The following is a 19,436-nucleotide window of genomic DNA, read 5'->3' on the forward strand; positions in this document are numbered from 1 at the left end:
ATGATTGCAGTGCTAGCAGATGGAGATCCTAATGGCTATCCATTTTGGGTTGCTAAAGTTATAAAGGTCTTTACAGAAAATGAGGATGTTACAAGTGTTGAAGTGCATTGGTATGCTACAAATACACACCCATTCAATGGTGTGTATAAGCCAGAGATGGTAGTTGACAAAAAAAATGGCGGAAAAAGAAAAAGCAAGGGTACAAATATAAATCGCCACCGCACAGACATATTAAAATTGGAGGATGTTGACATACTTGTTTATGACTTCAATTTAACAAAGAGAGGAACTCTTCGCTTCAAGACGATAGAGATTCTAAAAAGGTTGTTACCAGAAGGAACAGTGTTGACATGGGAGTCTGTTGAAACCAGTCATAGATCTAGAAGAATTTTGAACCTGAAATGTTGGGCATGCATGTGGACTCAGATGCGGCACTAGTTGATGAAAGAGAAGAATATGGAACATCTTCGTCAGCATCCAGTTAGTCATCTGAAGATGTGAATTCTGATGGTGTGAAAGAAAATATGAGTGATTTTGAATAATTGTTTAAGACAGTTTATATCACTGATGTATGCATCGTATCTTTTTCCATATGGTGTTAAATGAGAAGTTTTGAGGCTTTTTTATGTTGTTGGATTATATGTCTTAATTATGATAAATTTTATTTTTTAAAATATCTACAATGCAATATTAAATTAGAGATATAATGTATGTTTTATTCAATATACAAATAATGACTTTTGAATTCATTTAGTTATGTAATTTTTTCATAATGTCATGGTTTTTTCATTTTATAGTTGAAAAAATTTCAATTTCTTTTCTATCTAGCATGTTATGGTTGAAAACATGTTAAATTTATACTTAAGAAAGAAAAATGATATTCTACCAAAAACATTAATGTGTTTTTTTCCTCATAAATAACTTTGTTTGACACATAAAAATTTGGTTTTATTAGCATTTTTAAAAAATTTTGAAAATTGACCCTAAAAAAAATCATTATTCTAGTATCATCACTTTCATTTTGAAGCTATATTTTGCACGAAAATTTCATAGTAAATTTCGTAGTCACTACCATTTTTAAAACATGTTCAAAATTAACGCCTAAAAAATAAAAACATCGTTCCAGTATACACACTTTTCGTTTTTAGCACTGTTTTTGATGTTCTTTTGGGGTTTTTTGGCTAGAGTTCCCGTTTTGAGTTTATAGTTCCCGTTTCAAAGTTTACATTGTTTGCTTTTGAGTGATGAGTGTGCTCGTGGTGTACCATAGCTTCACCTCTGCATGGAAAATTACGTAAAGTCTTCAATGGTCTTTTTGTTCGCTTGATAGTTCATGCATGCGCATGTATCTCCTTCGCTTGCTACTTGGTATGCTTCGTGTGTTCGTCCAATCACGAGAAAGTCTTCTAGAATGCACTCCTTGTTCATCACGTTCGTCATCGCACCATGTATCATCCATGTACCTACTTTTGGAATCACTCATGACGAGGCGACATCAAATCCAGGCTAACAAGAAAAATTGTGTAGAGGTCATTAGGAGGTTGGGATGAGCAGTTCAGAACAACATTGATATTTTGTGGGACCTGGCTCAATTGGGAGGCAAAACTGTGCAATTTTTTCCCAAGAAGGAAATGCAGGCAACAGAGGACACTAGCAGTGAAAACTACGCATATTTTCAGGGGAGGCTGGGAGCGGGCTGCAAGATTGCTGGCCAAAACTATGCAGAACTAGGAGGTAGTCATGCTGAAAATGTTTGCATAGTTTTTGGGTTGAGCAAGATGTTGGGTAGCTAGTGGACAGTCCAAGAAAACTATGCAATTTTCAAAAGGAGCAGCAAGTCGGCTGGTAGGGGAACTGACTAACAGAACTACTTAAATTTTAGAGACAGTGTAGTGATAGGAAGCGGATGCCCATCCCTCATGTCTGTGTAATTTCTTCAGTCAGCAAAGGTAGACATGCTGATAGATTATGCGCAATGTTTTGGAGTGAAGCCTGAGGTCACTTCCCAATCAAACTCTCTGGTTGACTAATGGGAGGCTTGATGGATTGGCTTACGAGAAGCGTAGATTGAGATGAATTCTTGTGTAACTTTTGTGCTGTTCTAAGTGACATTCAGCCAGGTCGATTCAGGATTGTGCAATACAAACTGCCTAGGAGGCAGCCTCAAGCTCTACGTAATTCTAGGCAGTAGTACTTGGTCACTGAGGGTTGAGAATGCACATTGCAACTCAGTGGAGGTCCGACTGATGGAGTGAGTGAACTTGTGTATACCTAACCTTGCAAACACACACTCAACATGACTTGACGATAAGACATCTTGAACCAACAAACATATGCTCAATGTGACTAACTACGAGATTGTCTAATAGTGAAAGCGACACGTGCGACACTTCGGATAGAGCTTCAAATGACCGTGTCAACACTTGCGTGGCAGTGCTTACAACATTGTGTGTGAGTGCGATATATTTTTACACAGCGAACACAACTCATACACAAACCTTCAACATCACTTGAACAAGGTCACAAGTATGACATAATAATCAACATGCTGAAGATGAAAATTAGTCAAACAAGTGAAAAGGAAGCAAAACATGTAGAGGAAACACATGAAACGACTTTTGGGTGTTTGCACACAAGCATGTTACGAAAGACATGATGATATGACAATGACAAGAAGTATTGCAAACTCAACTAAGAGATGTGCTTCGAAAGGTTTTCTTTTCTTACCATACTTACCCTGAAGAGGATCATGCATCTGATGGAGTTTGCATGTGGTCCTGATCCTTTTCCATCACTTGGTTCCTTGGTCCTTCTCCTTAACTCCTTGGGAGTGATCTCAGCATGTCACCTTTTCCTGTAGTCACCGAGAGATAGATCAACACAACTTTAGCAGAAAGTGATTTTTATTGGGATGAGGCCCTGGGAGGTCCATCTGTGCAGTTTCTCCATGCAAGACTGACAAGAAAACTTAGACAACACTGTGTTGTTTTGAGGCACATGACATTGCGGCGGGATGGGGGTCTTGGGAGGACACCTCTGCACAGTTTTTGAGTGCAGGGCTACCTGACTGCTCTGTACATTTTTGGAGAGAAAGGCTAGTTGGGCTCTCTGTGCACTGTGGGGTTTCAACATGCAATGGAGGAAACTTGATGGTTGCAGAAGAAAAGTGCACAGTTCCGTGAGGCTGGATGAGACTAAGCTACTTGGGAAATTGGCTAAGTGTGAGATCAATGAAGCATATGTAAACATTGATAGGAATTGATAGTGATTTCACATCAACACTTAGTGATACAACGCAAACCATCCATAACGTATAAGCATACTCTTCCTGATGCAACAACCTCCGTGACAAGAGTGCGTGTAATGAGTGTGAAACATGTCTATGTGATGCTAACAACTTATGTGCGCATGCTTTACCTTGAAGCAAAATGACATCCCCTTTGCATGAAAAATAACAAACCCTATGCTCAAAGATGATACATGCTACATAAATATGAGAACATGGACAACTCCTAAGATCAACTTACCAACAAGCGATCAAGGATGATCGATCACAAGATCCAAGGTATGCTTCGATGAATTGTAGTATATTGGATAACCTATTTTCAAAATCTTATAATTCGTTTTTAGTGTATTTCTTATAAATTTGGACCTTTACTTTGTTTATTGGTTTTTGAGTTGTATATTGAAAATTTTATAGTTTCAACCTGCAAAATTCGTGTTTAATCAATAGGATAAGAGTTGGAAGTTATAGATGGAAAATATAAATAGATATGTAGTTATAGAAAAATAATTGTTTTCATCTAGTTGAAAATTGGGAGTTGGTTTTTGTTCTTAAATTGAAACAAATGTAGAAAAAAATTAATGTGTTATATATTTTATTGGGTTCCTATTGACTTATATCGTTTGGTTTGTGGTAGATATGTGATATGTGCATGCTTAATTTCTATAGGTAGGTCTTCAATGCTAAATCATAAATATATACTTGGTTCATATAATTGGGGACTATCCTTGACATATATTTTATTTGTTATTATGTACAGGTACCCCAAGCATATTATGCCCATCTCACTACATTTCGGGCTCAGTTTTATATGGAACCAGAAACATCAAACAATGGTTCCTTATCTAGTGGTGTTCCTAGTAGTCACATGATTGCAACTAGTTCAAGTTCTTAGAGCACTAGTGTACCTACACAAACAAGTGTTCGACCCTTACCAAATCTGAGAGAAAATGTCAATCATTCTTTTAGTAGCTAATTAGTCATTTTGTACTAGTGGGTTTACAGAATCCATGGGTGAATACCATGGGAAATATAATAAATTAAGATACCATGGATAAATATAATAAATTACAATACCATAGCTAAATGCCATGGCTTACAAAATCCATGGGTAAATACCATACATAACCCATGGGTAATTGATTGTTGATGGTTAGTTGATCTTTCGATTGATTGTGTTCAAAACCTCAAAAAGTGTGATGAACCAACCTAACGTTAAGTTCTAACAAAGAATTGGAATATGGAATCATTGACATTAATGCTATTGGCTAACTATTCTTGATAATATTTATATGTGTAAAATGAAATAGAACTAATTTACAAAATTTTAATGAATTTTAAATAATGACCACGAGGTGCATTGTCTTTTTATCAGGTCAAAAGTTCTAATTGTTTTATTTCTCCTCTACTAGTCAACTAACCAATTCGACTAGACCATCCACTCGATTAAATGATTTCCCCAACCACTCAATTGATAATCCTGCTAAATGAGCACTCAAGCAACACATCAATGAATCGATCGAATATTATGCTAGTCCACCACTTAATTGATTGTTGATGGTTAGTTGATCATTAAATTGATTGTCTTAAAAAGCTCCAAAAGTGTGATGAACCAACCTAACCTTAAGTTCTCAGAAAGAATATGACAAACCATGTATTTTTCAAAATAGCTAATTACTTTGCTAGAAATGAATTGGGATATGGATTTATGATATTGAAATTTAAAAACTTACCAAAAATTACCTAGATTGAACTTACAAATTAACTTATTCCATTTCTCAAATATGCTAAAATTATTGATTACAATAATTGATAATGTTACAATCATGACATTAATTTTTTTGGCCGATATTTATATTTGTGTAAAATTAAATAGAACTAGTTTAAGAATTTTAATTATCAAAGCATGGAATAATACTTAAGTTTTAATATTTATTAAATAATGACCTTTACATGCAATCATTTTTTTACAAATTTTAGAATGTTTGGTGAATTTTAATAACCTAGCATATTAACTAGGGAGTGTTGTTCTTTGAAGAGAGAACTTTACTTCGTACCAATATAATAGAATTAATGATCATAATAACCTAGCATATCAAGCAATTAAAAGGCCTCACTATTCAAGCCTGCTAGCATGTTTCAAGGTAAAAGAGCCTCGCAAGTAAAAATAATTTCATTGACAATTGGCTAAAAAAAAAAATGTCCAATAATCACACAATCTTGCTAATTTGGGCGAGCAATAAATCCCTACACTATTAAGTTCAAAAGAGCTAGTTTAAGATACATAAGCCCCATCGGATATAACATTGTTTGTAATCCATAATAACATCTCTACGCTATAAATTTCAAAAGAGCTAATTTAACATACATCAACGCCACTGGATATAACATTGTTTGTAATCTATAGTAACTAAGGTGTCCATATTGAATCTCACCTAGTGGATTCACCATAGTCCCCATAGTGTGATACACTACCACTACCACTGACATTGTAAATCTAAGCAATCCTAAAATTTTCCTATAAATGAAGCAAATTGAAAATGAAATATACCAATATTCTCTAAAACAATTTTGAAATGAAATATATTACTAATAAGGTTGATGGCAGTTATCAAAAAAATGAAAATAATATTAAAATGAAATGCAAAATTTCCAATAATAACTAATATACAACTTAACTTTAAAAATATCATTAAAACTGATAAAAATGGCAATGTTTGTATTAATGAATATAAAGCCCACTGGTCAGCTCTACAAAAGAGAGTCTGAACCAGGAGAGTCTCGCTCTACATTATTCATCAACATTACACATTCAATAGAATACATGGTTTTAGGGAAGTTAGAACAGTGTCCTAAGAAATAGAAACTAATTTCTATCTAGTTCTTCAACTTGTCGTGACGATGAACCACACTCGTTGGATCGAAATACGTTGACAAATGCTATATCATATGATTCAGCCCGAAATACTTTTCTCACAAACTTGATATGGATCACAGAAGTCTAAATTCAACAACTAATATACAACTTAACTTTAAGAAAATCATTAAAACAATATAAAAAAATCAATGCAGAAATATTCTTTCAAACAGCCAGTTATATTGTCGCATTTAAACTAAAATAACGTAAAAATAACATGAGTCTGATAAACAATCTAGAGAGTTTTGTGAACATGTTCGATGAAATTATCAATTTAAAGTTTAAACCACTCTTTAAAAGGAACTTAGTTATTAATTACATTATCAATTTAAACGAAAGCCGCAGCTCTATCGCATCGTAATAGTGATGGACAGATGCAATATTGCAAGCATAAGGCAAATATCGCGTCTTCTTCCCCGAGATATTACGCTGATTAGAAATACACGACATTTTAAAAATAAGACCTAGAGCCACTGCCAGGTAGGTATCCACTACCCATACTACCACTCGAATATCGAGACGAATAAGCGCCGCCGCCACCAATCTGTAAATTTTGACAAAATGTAAGTATTTTAAAAAACTCAACTACAATAATAAAAAGATAAACACAGTAAAATATTCAACCATAAGTTGCTGCTCTGTAGGGTTTAAGAAAGTTCCGTTTTAACATACATTGGCCCCGCTGGCCAAATAATCATTTCCATAGCTGGAATATGTTCCACCAGTTCCACTGCCCCTAAGAGAACCTATATAGTACATCCAAACCAAAAATCGATTATCGGAAAGGAATATAGAAGAGTGTAAGCGCTTTATTATCAACACATAATGCCGTAATAAGTGGTGGATTTATAAAAGCCTTACCGTATGTATGGCTTCCTCCATAGCCCACACCAGATTGGTGTCCAACATTTAAGCCATACGAGTCATGTCCGGCACCACCCCCACCACCATATCCTCCTAGCTGGGAGCCTATGCCAAGTCTGAACAGAAAAAAGTATGCAGTGTCACCACAAAATTACTATGATATATGACTCTCGGTAATCCATAATAACTAGGATGTCTAAATCGATTCTCACCTACTTGATACACCATAATCCCCATACCGTGATGCACTACCACTGATACCGTATTCTAAGCGAGACCTCGTCGCGGGTACTCCATATCTAGGTGGTTCTTCCTGGCAAATATATAAATTTTAATAAAGTACTTTAAAAAACAACATAGATACAATATCATAACGGAAAATATCAAGAACAAAGTTACAAACCAGTGCAGAATATGGACGTTTTGATCCAGAAATATTATCATAATCACGACCACGGCGACCACGGCTATCACGATAAGGATTATCCATGCGTCGACCATAGCTTTCTTCTGGATATGGAGGTCTATGTGACACGTCTCGAGGAGGTGCGTTGTCTGGATATAAGCTACTAGACCCGCGACTTGCATAACTATCTCTATAATTATTCCGTCTTCCATAATCCCCCCTTGAGTTACTCAGATATGCTGGTGTTGAACAAATTTATGCCAAACAACACAGACATTTACGCCCATCAACAACACAAAACAAACTAATAAACATAATCAAACATTTCCATGAATGAAACTTGTGCCTACTTGGAGGTCTCTCTGATACATGTGCATATAAATTGGGTTGCAGAAAACGCTCTACTCCACGACCGCCAATTTGACCTCCTCGACCGATGAAACCGCCGCCACCACGTGCTCCAAACCTCAGAGGTTCAAAACTGGTAGGGGCACGAACCCATGAAACCTTGCCACCCCGCGTACTACCACGACCGCGGCCAGCCTGATAACCCCCGCGAACACCATTTTTCCATAATCTTCCTTTTTGACGAGGCTTTGATAATCTAGCCTTCACCTTCACCTGCAAGATGGTCACAATTTAGCAAAGGAAAAAAACTATAACATTCATTAAAAAAAGAGAATAATAAATGCAGACGATAAGCATACCTTATTATCGCCTTCTCCTAGCCCAAGGTTATTAACTCCATCTATACATGCTTCAGCAGCATCATGGGTTGAAAAAGTAACAAATCCAAAGTCCAACCTCCTTGCAGAAGGCATGTTGCGTCCCAACTCGATTTTATAGATATCACCATATTTCTTAAATTGCTCTCTGACGCGATCCTCATCCCACGAAGGTGGTAACCCATCAACAAATACGGTCTTAACCTGCAATAGTGCAGTAGAAAACATGGATTCAAAACTCTTTAACCACGAAAATTTTAATATTGGTAATAGGAGCTTGTTACTCATCAAACAAGAATTCAGTTCAGCAAAATGCTGACAGCGGACAGACATAATTTTGATGAGATAAAGCTCTTAATATTCATTGAGAATTACAAAATTCAACTGATCATCAATATAATATTTATCCATCCTATCAAACTAGTATTGAAGAGATCAAAATGCACGCACCTGTGCCATAACTTCCTCATCAGGCTCAACGAATGTCTCTGCATATGACACTTTCGCAGTTTTATCAGTACCCAACACAACATCTCGCTTTTGCAGCCGTTTGTACGCATTCATAGCATCTGAACGGTCTGAAAACTCCAGAAAGGCAAAGCCACGACTCATTCCCTCATTTTTAGGATCTTCCACTAAAATGAGATCCTCAATATTATCGATGCCAAAGCTTTTTAACTTTTCTCTTAACTGAAAAACCAAAATTAATATCAATTATACAAATGTTCCAGAATACATATTAAAATATTTTGTTCAATTAAGTAAAACAGAGGTTAGATTGAAGCATGAAAACTTACTGCTTCCTTTGTCCATGTCTTGCATATATTGCCCAAGAAAAGTGTGTCACTGTCCTGGCTAGGTGAGACTCCACAAACTTTACCTTTGACCTGTAACACAAATACAACATAACTGTTACATATTTGAGGATCACATTGCAATAAATTCCTGTCAAACAATGAATCAAAGAAGCACCTGTGGATTCTTGAGTTCTGTGCAAGCACGTTTAGCTTGATCAACGGCTGCGTAACGTATAAAGGCAAATCCCTTGTTTTTCTGTGTTTGGGGATTCATCATAAGTCGAATTTCAACAACTTCGCCAACCTCACTAAATACTTTTCTCAGATCTTCTTCTTCAGCATCCTTGTCAAGGCCACCAACAAATACTTCAAATTCCTTTCGCTTGCGCCTTTCTTTGACAACTTCGTGTTGTTCATCCTCTTCTTCACCTTCATGTTCCTCACCCTCATGTTCCTCACTCACTTCCTCTTCTTCACTATCACCTTCAGTCTCCTCACCCTCACCTTCCTCCTCTTCATCTATACTTTCATCATCTACACCTTCATCGACCGCATGTTCTCCTTTATCCAAACGATCTTCGAATGCTTCTTCCTCATCTTCATGTGCAACACCGTCCTGCTCCAGTTCCATTGCTGCTGCATCATACTCTTCTTCCTCTCCCGGGTCAGATTGTGACACATTTTCATGTAGATCCATTGCTGCTGCAGCATACTCTTCTTCATCTCCCGGGTCAGATTGTGACACATTTTCATATGGCTCAAGGCTCCCCCCCTTGTCATCGTCATCGAAGGGAGCCTTACCATCCTCCTCTGCATCTAATATTTGAAAAAAATACAACAATTTCAATGCCAGTGAACAAAATAATTCACAAATCTTGAATGTCTAGAACAATTGCAGAGCCAAGCATGTTTAGAACAATCCAATACACTTTAAGCAACATGATAAGTAAATAATTAACAATATGAATGATACAGTATCAGCGAATATAATCAAATGACCAGTATCGTTATCAGTAGCACCCTCTACATTATCCAAGTAATTGATCTTCCTACTAGACACCTTGAAGCGTTAAAGAGTCCCTCAAATCGTACCTTCCTTGGGCGCAGATTCAATCACAAGGGCTGGCTCCTCTGCAGCAGCGGCGTCTTTGGCGGACGGCTCTTTTAACTTCCCATCTTCTATACTTTTCTCCTCCTTTACTGGAACCTCGGGAGCCTTAGTGTCCCTTACAGGTGTGGCCTGTTCGAGCATCTCGACATTTTGAACAATTTCAGGCTCGGGCTTAGTATCCTTTACAGGTGTGGCCTGTTCTACCATGTCAACGTTTTGAACAATTTCAGGCTCGGGCTTCGATATCGGAGTCTTTTTTATACTCTGAGCAGTCTTCTTGTTCGGGCTCTTCGACGCGGCCTTTTTGGAAGCTGCTGTTCCCGCGGTCTTCTTCACTGCTCGGGGAGGCATGTCTGCTCTAAAACTGCGGAAACCTTCAAAGAAGGAATAAAAATGCGTGAGTATGAAGATAGAAGAACCCATAAACAAAAATTGAGAGAATCATAATGGAAATATCTACTGACAACTTATACCTGCTCCTCGGTAGTCTTCTTAGCGGGTTGGAACAAATCAAAATTTGAAAATGACAATGGCAAAAGATATATAAACAAACTTGCGAGCAAAACCTTCGCTATCAAAATTCGTCCTGAGATGAGTGAGATTAAGAGTGAATTTTCAAATCTAGCGATTCTTTTATATATGAAAAAGACAGAGTCTATCAAAAACCTTAAACCAATTAAAATACCTGGAGCCCCGCCGACTCTCTCATAAACTAGGGTTAACTTTGTGCCTCAAGGGTTTCACATGGCATTAAAATGGGGTTAGCGTACCATTAATGCAAGCCACGCATATTGTCATGGCTTGGTTTTGCACTCCTATTATCCCTAAACAAAATGACGTGCTGTGAAAGTAAGACGATGAGATTTGATGGACGTCTTTTGGATGGTTGATTAGAGTAGAAAATTATTTTGGGTTTTGGAGTTCCATATTAAGAGGTTTATGAAAGTAGGTAGAGGTTAGTGATTATATTGAACTTATATTTATAATGGGTTATTGGTTTCTTTTTCACCTAGGGGATGAGTGTATTAAAAGTTGAGGATATTTATTGATAGGGGATTAAATGGGATTCATGACTCAATGGAATGATGACTTAGAGAGTTAATGAATTAAAAGTTTAATTTTAGTAGATCAATGAAATAATGGATGGACCATGTAGATATAGTAAATTTCATTTCATAGAATTGTAAATTTAAGAATAAGAAATTTATAAGTATAATCATTTTAATATTTTATAATTAATTTATTTAAATGAATTAATTTTTATTGTGAATATATATATATATATATAGTTAAAATGTATTAATTTGTTGTGAATAATGTAAACAAATTATTCATTTTTACGGAGTAGTTTGATTCGTGATCCAAATTTTAGGTTTGAAATTTCATGTTCAAATACCTTTTGATTTAATATGTAGGTTGTGGGTGGGGTGCATGTTTTTTATATAAAAAAAAATTATAAATTTTTTATTCAATATAGTATTGTTAAAGTTATTATTTTTTTGGATATTTTTTCATCTAATTAAGTTATATATACAAAATTTATTGTACATAATAATAATAATAATAATAATAATAATAATATAATTGGTGTATGAGACTTTTTTATTTGTGAGACAAGGAATTCACTTCTATGTAGTGATTTGAGTGTAGGTGTACATATTCTACCCCTTTCTAAATTTGAACCTTTGACTTCTTAAGAGGAAACACATGTTCTTAACCATTACACTCACTCAAATTGTCCAATAAACAATTAAGCTAGAGATCAAATTGATGTATAAAACCCCATTTGTTTGTGAGAAAAGAAACTTACCCCTACAAAATAATTTAACTATTACAATCTGCATAAAAATATATAATACAATATATATCTTAAATTATTTTAATTTTTATATTATATAATATATCTTAAATCATGGCTACATTATTCTCTTAAATTATAGTCATATTATTGTTATGTACTTATAGGTAATAGTTGAACATAGTGAAATTCACTATCGCATTCATAAATTGTAAAGTCATGTCTCACTAGTATATTGTTATGTATTGTTATAATGTAAATGGAAACTATGAATTATAAAATTTTTGTTTAAATTCAAACTAATTCCTTAAATAATTCTTTTCTATTTTATGGATGTGACATTGTGATCATATTCATCTTTAAATCCATGCTTGGTAATTTGGAATTTTGTTAGTTAAAAAAAAATGATTTTATAGGGTAAGTGGTGAATACCAATACGCATATTTGAATGGTGAATGTTTCATGTTTATTATTCAATTCGTTAAATAATTTTACATATTATAGGTGGTGAATATCAATACATATATTTGAATATTTGAATGGTGAATGTTTCATGTTTATTTTTCAATCTGTTAAATATTTGATTAGTTTTTTATATATAGAATAAAAAAATGAATGTTTATGGTTAATTATATAAATTCTTTTATTCTAATACATAATTCAATTAAATAATTTTGTGATTGTGAAAAAATTTATGTTTAACATATAATTTAAAGTTATTTCAAAGTTTTCAAAAACATTACAATTAAGTATTTGTTTTTCTCTTTGTCATTATAGAGAAAGAACTATACCTTGTCCATCTACATAAGTATCAAGGTTCCATCTAATATTTTTTGAGGTGATCTCACACAAACTTTGAACCCCCTCCACCAGTTTTCTCTTGGCCACTCTCTGTGCTAAAGAAGAAAAATCCATTTATTAACACCCTCGCTCACCACTATTACAAAATTCACTTGCTTAATGGTAACATAATATATATATATATATATATATATATATATATATATATATATATATATATATATATATATATTAATTAACTTAAATTTATTTCTATACTTAATATCTTAAATGTCTTCACATCCACAAATAAATGGATAATAGATCACATTTTTGCAAATAAATGTGGCATTAAAGATGGATATATCTGGTTTAACATACCAAATAATGTATGTTTCTTCAACACAATGAATAAAAGATGTTTCTTTGAAATATTTGATAACAATAAGGGTGGCAAGAGTGGGGAGGGTGTGAGGGGAGGGGGACGGTGTAAGGGGGAGGGAAGAGGAACTTCAATAATTTACCATGTATAGGATGTAGGTCATTTATCAAGCAATTTGGCATAAGCATATGCCCTCTTATGTGGTCTATCTCTAGGAACAAGGAAAATAATAAAACATTCATTTGTTAGGGATTTAATTATCATCATTGAAACAATGATTGGAAAATAGGATCCTAAAAGAAACAATTTCAAAAAAATCATCAATAGAATCAAGGAGGGACCTCTAAGCTCTTTCATTGGAGTCTCTTTCTTATAAATTAAGATACTTGAACATGAAGGTAAACAAATGGGCCAAATAAGCATATAGTCTTAGCCATGGCATCCTAGTTAAAACTAGGGGTCAACACTTAATTTATAAGAAAGAGACTCTTTCATTAGAGTCTCTTTCTTATAAATTAAGAGACTTGAACATGAAGGTAAACAAATGGGCCAAATAAGCATATAGTCTTAGCCATGGCATCCTAGTTAAAACTAGGGGTCAACACTTCATGATCCATCCCCTAATTTCTTGATTAAGTGGTTTTCAATGGCTCTTAATTTGACAAGAGACATATATTAAGTATTAGGTAATAACTCCTTAGGATGGGTGACCAAAGGAAACACATCGACCTTCACTTTATGCAAAAATCCTCTTGGTTTGTGGTAATTTAATTTATTTTTGTGATGTGGTGTAATTACAATGACATAATGTTAGGGGCAAGATATTGAATATGGTGCATTTTAGGCTTGTTTAGTTGTGCACTAGTAATAGGGTAAGCCTCTTTCTTTGTTTTGGATGGCTTATTAGACCTTATCTCCTACATATTGTTGTCATTTATTTAGTGGCTTACTATAAGAGCAAGGTGTTAGTGAATCTTAGCCTCCTTTATTACACTCTCTTAACTTTTTTCAGTAATAGATATTATAACTATTCCCTTGGTAATCCTCCAAAAGAATTCAATGAGATAAAGGTGTATGTTTGTTGTGGCACAATTTAGTTTTTAGATTTAGGGAAATTCGTTAGAATTTAATCATGGTAGTGGGAGCCTGTAATTTTTGGGAATTTATGTTCTCCCTTAGTGGTGTTCTATCCAGAATTTGGGTTAGTAATTTTATTTTGAACCTAACTCTAGTTATCTGGAAGGGTGTTGTCATAGAGGGTTTGTGCCCAAGAATTGGATTGTTTATTGCTTTTTGAAGCATTGTATTGCTAAAAATTTGTGCTCTAATACTAGGTACTACTTTGGGCTTCTCTCTTGGTATCAGGTGGTTTAGGAAGATACTTTGTTTTTAGGCATGTTAGATATACCATCAGCTTCCCATAATTCAGGAGTTAGACACTTATGGTGTTGTCCATTATGTTGTTTTGGGCAAAATGTTTGGTTTTCCCTTTTCTATCCCTTTCAAAGTTATTGTGTAGATTTAGTCAATATGGATAGTACAGATGCGCAAGAGCTTTGAAGAGTCATGAGATGCCATGAAAACCTCGCTCAAACTAGTAGAAGCAATTTTCTTTTAGTTTCCTCAAAAATCACAAAGAATGAGCATGCTTGCATCAACCAAAATTCCAATATTATGAGCATTTTAGTGCATTAGAAACAAATGATTGATTCCCTCGAAGAAAAGTGCATCATGCTTCAAAGTCTTTCACTCTAGCAGTGTTAGATTCGTTATCAATAGCCTCCAACAACAACAAAACTAAGAATTCAATCCAAGTCGAGCCAAAAGAGGAAGAGATGATCCATTAGCCTAGAGACCTTATGGAAATCGAAGGAGAAAACTACCCCCAAATTGATGAGGGGAAAGAAGATGAGGGTAGTGCTCTTTTTATTGCTCATTATATGTATTTTAGAGTTCTTGTCTTTTATGAGTTTATGTGAAGAAACCCACTTGTAGACCAACTTTGAACATCTACTTTGTAGCATGTTGGAATCTTTTTTATGTAATTTCAAAAAAATATATAACTTTTCCAAGGACAATAGGAATCAACAATATGTAACTTGATGCATGCTCTGAAGATAACTCTCTTGAATTAATAGAAAATATGTTTTATTTCATATGTTTGTGTGTGTGTGTGTGTGTGTGTGTGTGTGTTGTTATTGTTTTGTATTTTTGAGGTTGTTGGAGTAAATACATTGGACACCATCAAACCACTTTTGAAGCTGGGATCTAGCCGTACCAGCTTCAGAGAGGGATCTCTCTTTATGATTTAGCTTGGCTTTTAAGTTGATTTTAGGCTAGTTATGATTATGGTTGGTTGTTTTTTTGAATTTATTTGATTGGTTTGGTTGGTTGATCTGATCAAATTACTTTCTTTCCATTGGGCTATGGAGTCAAATAAAGTTGGATGCTGCATCAAATGTTTAAAAGAGTAATCATAGGGCAAGCTAGTTACGTTTACTGGACCTTTTAAAGTGAATTATGAAGTGGAGAAAAGGTGTGCTTCAGTAATGATTAAAAAGAATTTAAGAATTTTTTAATCAGACTTCAGAAGAAAACATACATATTATAAAACAGTCCAAATAAGTTGCTCAATTAACAAATCTTATTTTTCACATTTCCTGTTTTGCAATTAGATTTTAGATGATTGACATGCAGAGAATAACAATGAAGGCGACAATTACAATAAGAAAAACATCACCAGTAATTCACAACACAAGTATCCTGTGAAAAGTCTTTTTATTAATGATGCTCGAGTAGCATGGAAAAATTATAGTTCTTGATAAAAAGAGTTTCAATGATTAGGAATCGATCCTTAATACTTCGAATGAATGAAGTATTTAAACAAAATTTCCAAAAAATATTACAATTAATTTTGCATCGACATGTCATTCTATTATTAATTTAAAATTAACAGAATTGAGTAATGTGAGCAAAAGAGGTGAATTTGGTGAAGTAATCTGGACATCTGGCACTGCTTTGGTGGAGAACAATTGCTGAGTTGCCAAGATTTTGGTGTTGCGTTGGTGTAGTTGATCTTTCCTTTAATCCTAAAACTCACATAATTTATCCCACCACTCCTCATCAGGAATTGTGATTTTTGTTGCCTTGCAGTAGATCTCATCTACCTCGGTATATCGAGCAAATGTGGGTTTTACTACAAACATATGCTTTATCTCATGCTGGATGAAACTCATGTTGTTGATAGCCTTGAAAAAATCTCTCCCTGTCATAGCACCTTTAATGTGGGAAGACTTGGCAGTATCCTTTGCAATGTCTTAAAGCTTCTTCTTATAATCTTCCCTGGTCATCAGTTTGTCATTGATTGCAAATAAAGAAGGCATGCCCTTCTTATTTAATGCTTCTATCTTGGTTAAAAATTCGTTGACTGCTATTGCCAAACTGTGACATTTTTCTGCAAGCTACATAATCAAATTCTTCTTTGTCAGAAGTTTCTTCACTTCTAAGATTGTTTCTGTCCTGCCATCTACTCCCAAATCATCCAATTCATATCTTCTTTTAGAATTGAGAAATTTTATAATGTTGTTGGCCATGGTAGGAATATCTCCCAACTCAGTGTTAATAGTGGAAATGGACCGATTGGCTTTCTCAATCAACTTTTTATGTTCAAATATAATTTGAATACATGGCTAGATTTCATCCATGGCTTCAATAATATTATTCCATATAATTTCCTTGACTTGAGCCAGTGTGTGGCCAATGGAGGACTCGGTTGATGATTTCCTCCATACTTCTATTTGGTTCTGAGCTCTCTATAGCTCTGCTGCATGGAAAGTTTCAGTCTTCGTCTTCTGGTCTTGTAGAAGATTGAATTGAGCCTGCAATATTTTAATCTCTTCAGCTTGGAGAGACATATTCTCTACTACACTTGCTAATTGATCTACAACAGTCCCTGTGTTTGTTGTACAAGAAAAGTTGTAGGAATTGTTGTAAGAGGCACTGCTTGCAAAGGGACAATAGCCTTTCTAGCATCTTGCTCCTTTTCTTTGATTATTTTTTCCATTTATGTTTCCATTTGTTTCAACTGTGCACTCTACTCCATGATGAGCTTCATCATGTCTGCCTTCTGTGACTCTGTCTCTTCAATGTCTTTGGCTAACTGTGGCTGGTAACTTTAATTGTTTTCTCAATGTTGCTATGTCAGTATTCTTCTTTCTTACAAGTTCTTCTGCAGCATTGATATTTGTAGGATCATATCCTACTTTGACTACCAAGTCCTCCAAAGCTTTGATCCTTGTGTCTTTAGCTAGTGAAGAGACTTTCTCCATCTTCAATTGTGACTGAACATTAGCTAAAGTAACCTGCAATTTAGACAAAATCATAGCAATGTTAGTGAGAGTAGATGAAATCATTTGCCCAGTCTGCTTGTGCATCTCCATTTGGTCAATGGGATGTATGTCTTTCACATCAAATTCAAATGAAGTCTTCTTGTAATTTGATGTTGCCTTGGGCTATGGGATCTGTGCTTGGAGGAAGGCCATTTGCATTTTTCCTTTCTCTAAATCAAAGGCTGACAATAGTCTGCTTTGAGAACTGGAAGTCTACTTCCAGAACTGATTATATGTGTTGATATTCAAGGCCTCATTTCTCACTTTAATCTCCTTGAAAATATCAAATATACTATTTTTTGTCTCCCCTATGGTAGATGTGCTAGTTTTCATAACTTGTTGCTGATCCTGTGAAGTTGTCGAAGTAGTAGGAGAAAGTGTAGTTTGATCACCTACTAGTGAGGAAACAAGTGGCTCTTTGGTGGTGATAATGTTCTCTTGATCTGAATCCTTGCTTAGGCTTAGTTTGGAATTGAGCTTGGTCTTCTTTCTGTACATGATTTTGAAGCCTTCACTACAAATCTCAATCACTGAAGGTGACTCCTCTTCTCTATTTCTTTTCTTTGTTTTCTCCTATGTGACAGGATTCTGTACTGTCAAAGTGGACACCAACTGCTCCTCTGCCTCTTGTAGAGTGTTCTCAGTCCATTCTAGTTGGTTTTTATACTTTTCAATCTCTGGTCTGGATGTATGAAAGTAAGCAATAGATTTGTTCTCTACCCTTAACTTGGAGATGACCCCTAATGGATCATATGACCATGTGAAACTGAGACTGAATTGCATTTCTTTCAACAATTTGTCTACTTCTTCCCTGCTGCCCTGCTATTGCAAATAAAAGGCCCTATTTGTGTTTTGATTTTGAATTGAGATTTCTTCTTGGCAGCTACAAAATGAATCTCATCCATATTGAGCATTTTCCTGATGTATTCTAGAGCAAAAATCCTCATTGGGAGGAATTTTGGTAGTTTGTAAGGGGCAAGTTCACACCCAAATATCCTTAGCTCTGTGTAATTCTGATAAAGGTACCAATCTCCTATCTGGACTTGGTCTGATAACTGCAAGATTTTCTGATTTCTTCACTGATTCTTGGTTCTAGAGTGCTGCTTAGGAGACTGAGTGCTGGATGTACAAACATTTCTATGAATTGTTTGTATGAATACTCTTTTTGTTCCTTCATTACCAGTGTAGTCCAGAAGATGATTGATTTTTGATTTCCCTCTTCATCCAACTTTTGTAAGGCAAGCTTGAGGTTGTCTCCCTAAAAATACAAAAACATGTATACTAACACAGAAGCATATTTGAATACTTCCTCAGTTTGGAATTTGACAAACTGTTCATGGATGGAATCTGCAAGAAATTGGTTGAAGTTGAACAAGATGGAAGGCTTGGAATCTGCAGAGAAAATGGAAATAAATCCTATAATTTCCTCATATACCCACTGATTTGAGTAATAACCAAGGAGGTAGGAGATAACTGTAATGATTTGCTTGGATCTCTCAGGGAAAATGGAGGATGGATAGGGAGGATTTTTCTTGGGTAATGGGGCATCTTCAGTGAGGAAAAGCTCAAGGGTTTTGGCTCTTTTTTCAAAGTCCAGTTTTTGATATAATTCAATAAGTGCTTCATGAGAGAAAGGAGTGGCATTCTCTGTTGTAGGAGCTTGCATCATTTGGTCTATAGCTTGGGGAGTTATGGTGAATATAATTTCTCTAGTAGGGGCAATAACAACTCTTTGGCTAGGTAGATAACAAGCATGACATTTCCTAATGAATTCAGGGGTGTTGTGGGTATGAGGAAAGATATAATGGGGCAAATTGGATTCCCACAATTGAATATCATCAGACTTATCAATGAACTTGTCCTCAAGCCAACAATACATTTCAAATAGATCAAATTCACATAGGGTTTCATGAATTTTGTAGTCTTTGTTCGCCAAGGGAATATGGTGAAAATCAATGGGAGGGTGGATCAGAGGACTCACGGGT

General features: G+C 35.1%; 1 protein-coding gene across 1 annotated transcript; it reads right to left on the bottom strand.

The window, feature by feature from the left end:
* Positions 1-6,651: 6,651 nt before the first annotated feature.
* LOC149252021 (uncharacterized) lies at positions 6,652-10,454 on the bottom strand. Its single transcript, XM_089454056.1, has 12 exons — positions 10,299-10,454; positions 10,085-10,232; positions 9,168-9,808; positions 8,993-9,082; positions 8,646-8,885; positions 8,178-8,399; positions 7,821-8,091; positions 7,468-7,709; positions 7,277-7,377; positions 7,062-7,180; positions 6,873-6,946; positions 6,652-6,744 (listed from the first exon to the last, which is right to left on the bottom strand). The coding sequence occupies exons 1-12, from the start codon at positions 10,452-10,454 to the stop codon at positions 6,652-6,654; spliced, it is 2,397 nt and encodes a 798-aa protein (XP_089310182.1).
* Between the last annotated feature and the right edge of the window lie 8,982 nt (positions 10,455-19,436).

This window comes from Pinus tabuliformis, chromosome 7 (genome assembly GCF_031772625.1).
Source record: "Pinus tabuliformis cultivar Carrire ecotype Pingquan chromosome 7, CPIR1, whole genome shotgun sequence".
NCBI classification, from domain to species: Eukaryota; Viridiplantae; Streptophyta; class Pinopsida; order Pinales; family Pinaceae; genus Pinus; species Pinus tabuliformis.

What these genes read in the sequence shown, in the direction of transcription:
- LOC149252021 (XM_089454056.1), bottom strand. Translation starts at nt 10,454, where the DNA reads ATGCCTCCCCGAGCAGTGAAGAAGACCGCGGGAACAGCAGCTTCCAAA. An exon ending in TAGGAGAAGGCGATAATAAG is followed by an intron (nt 8,092 to 8,177) that starts GTATGCTTATCG and finishes ACCATCTTGCAG; the next exon opens with GTGAAGGTGAAGGCTAGATT. An exon ending in GATTATGGTGTATCAAGTAG is followed by an intron (nt 7,181 to 7,276) that starts GTGAGAATCGAT and finishes TTTTCTGTTCAG; the next exon opens with ACTTGGCATAGGCTCCCAGC.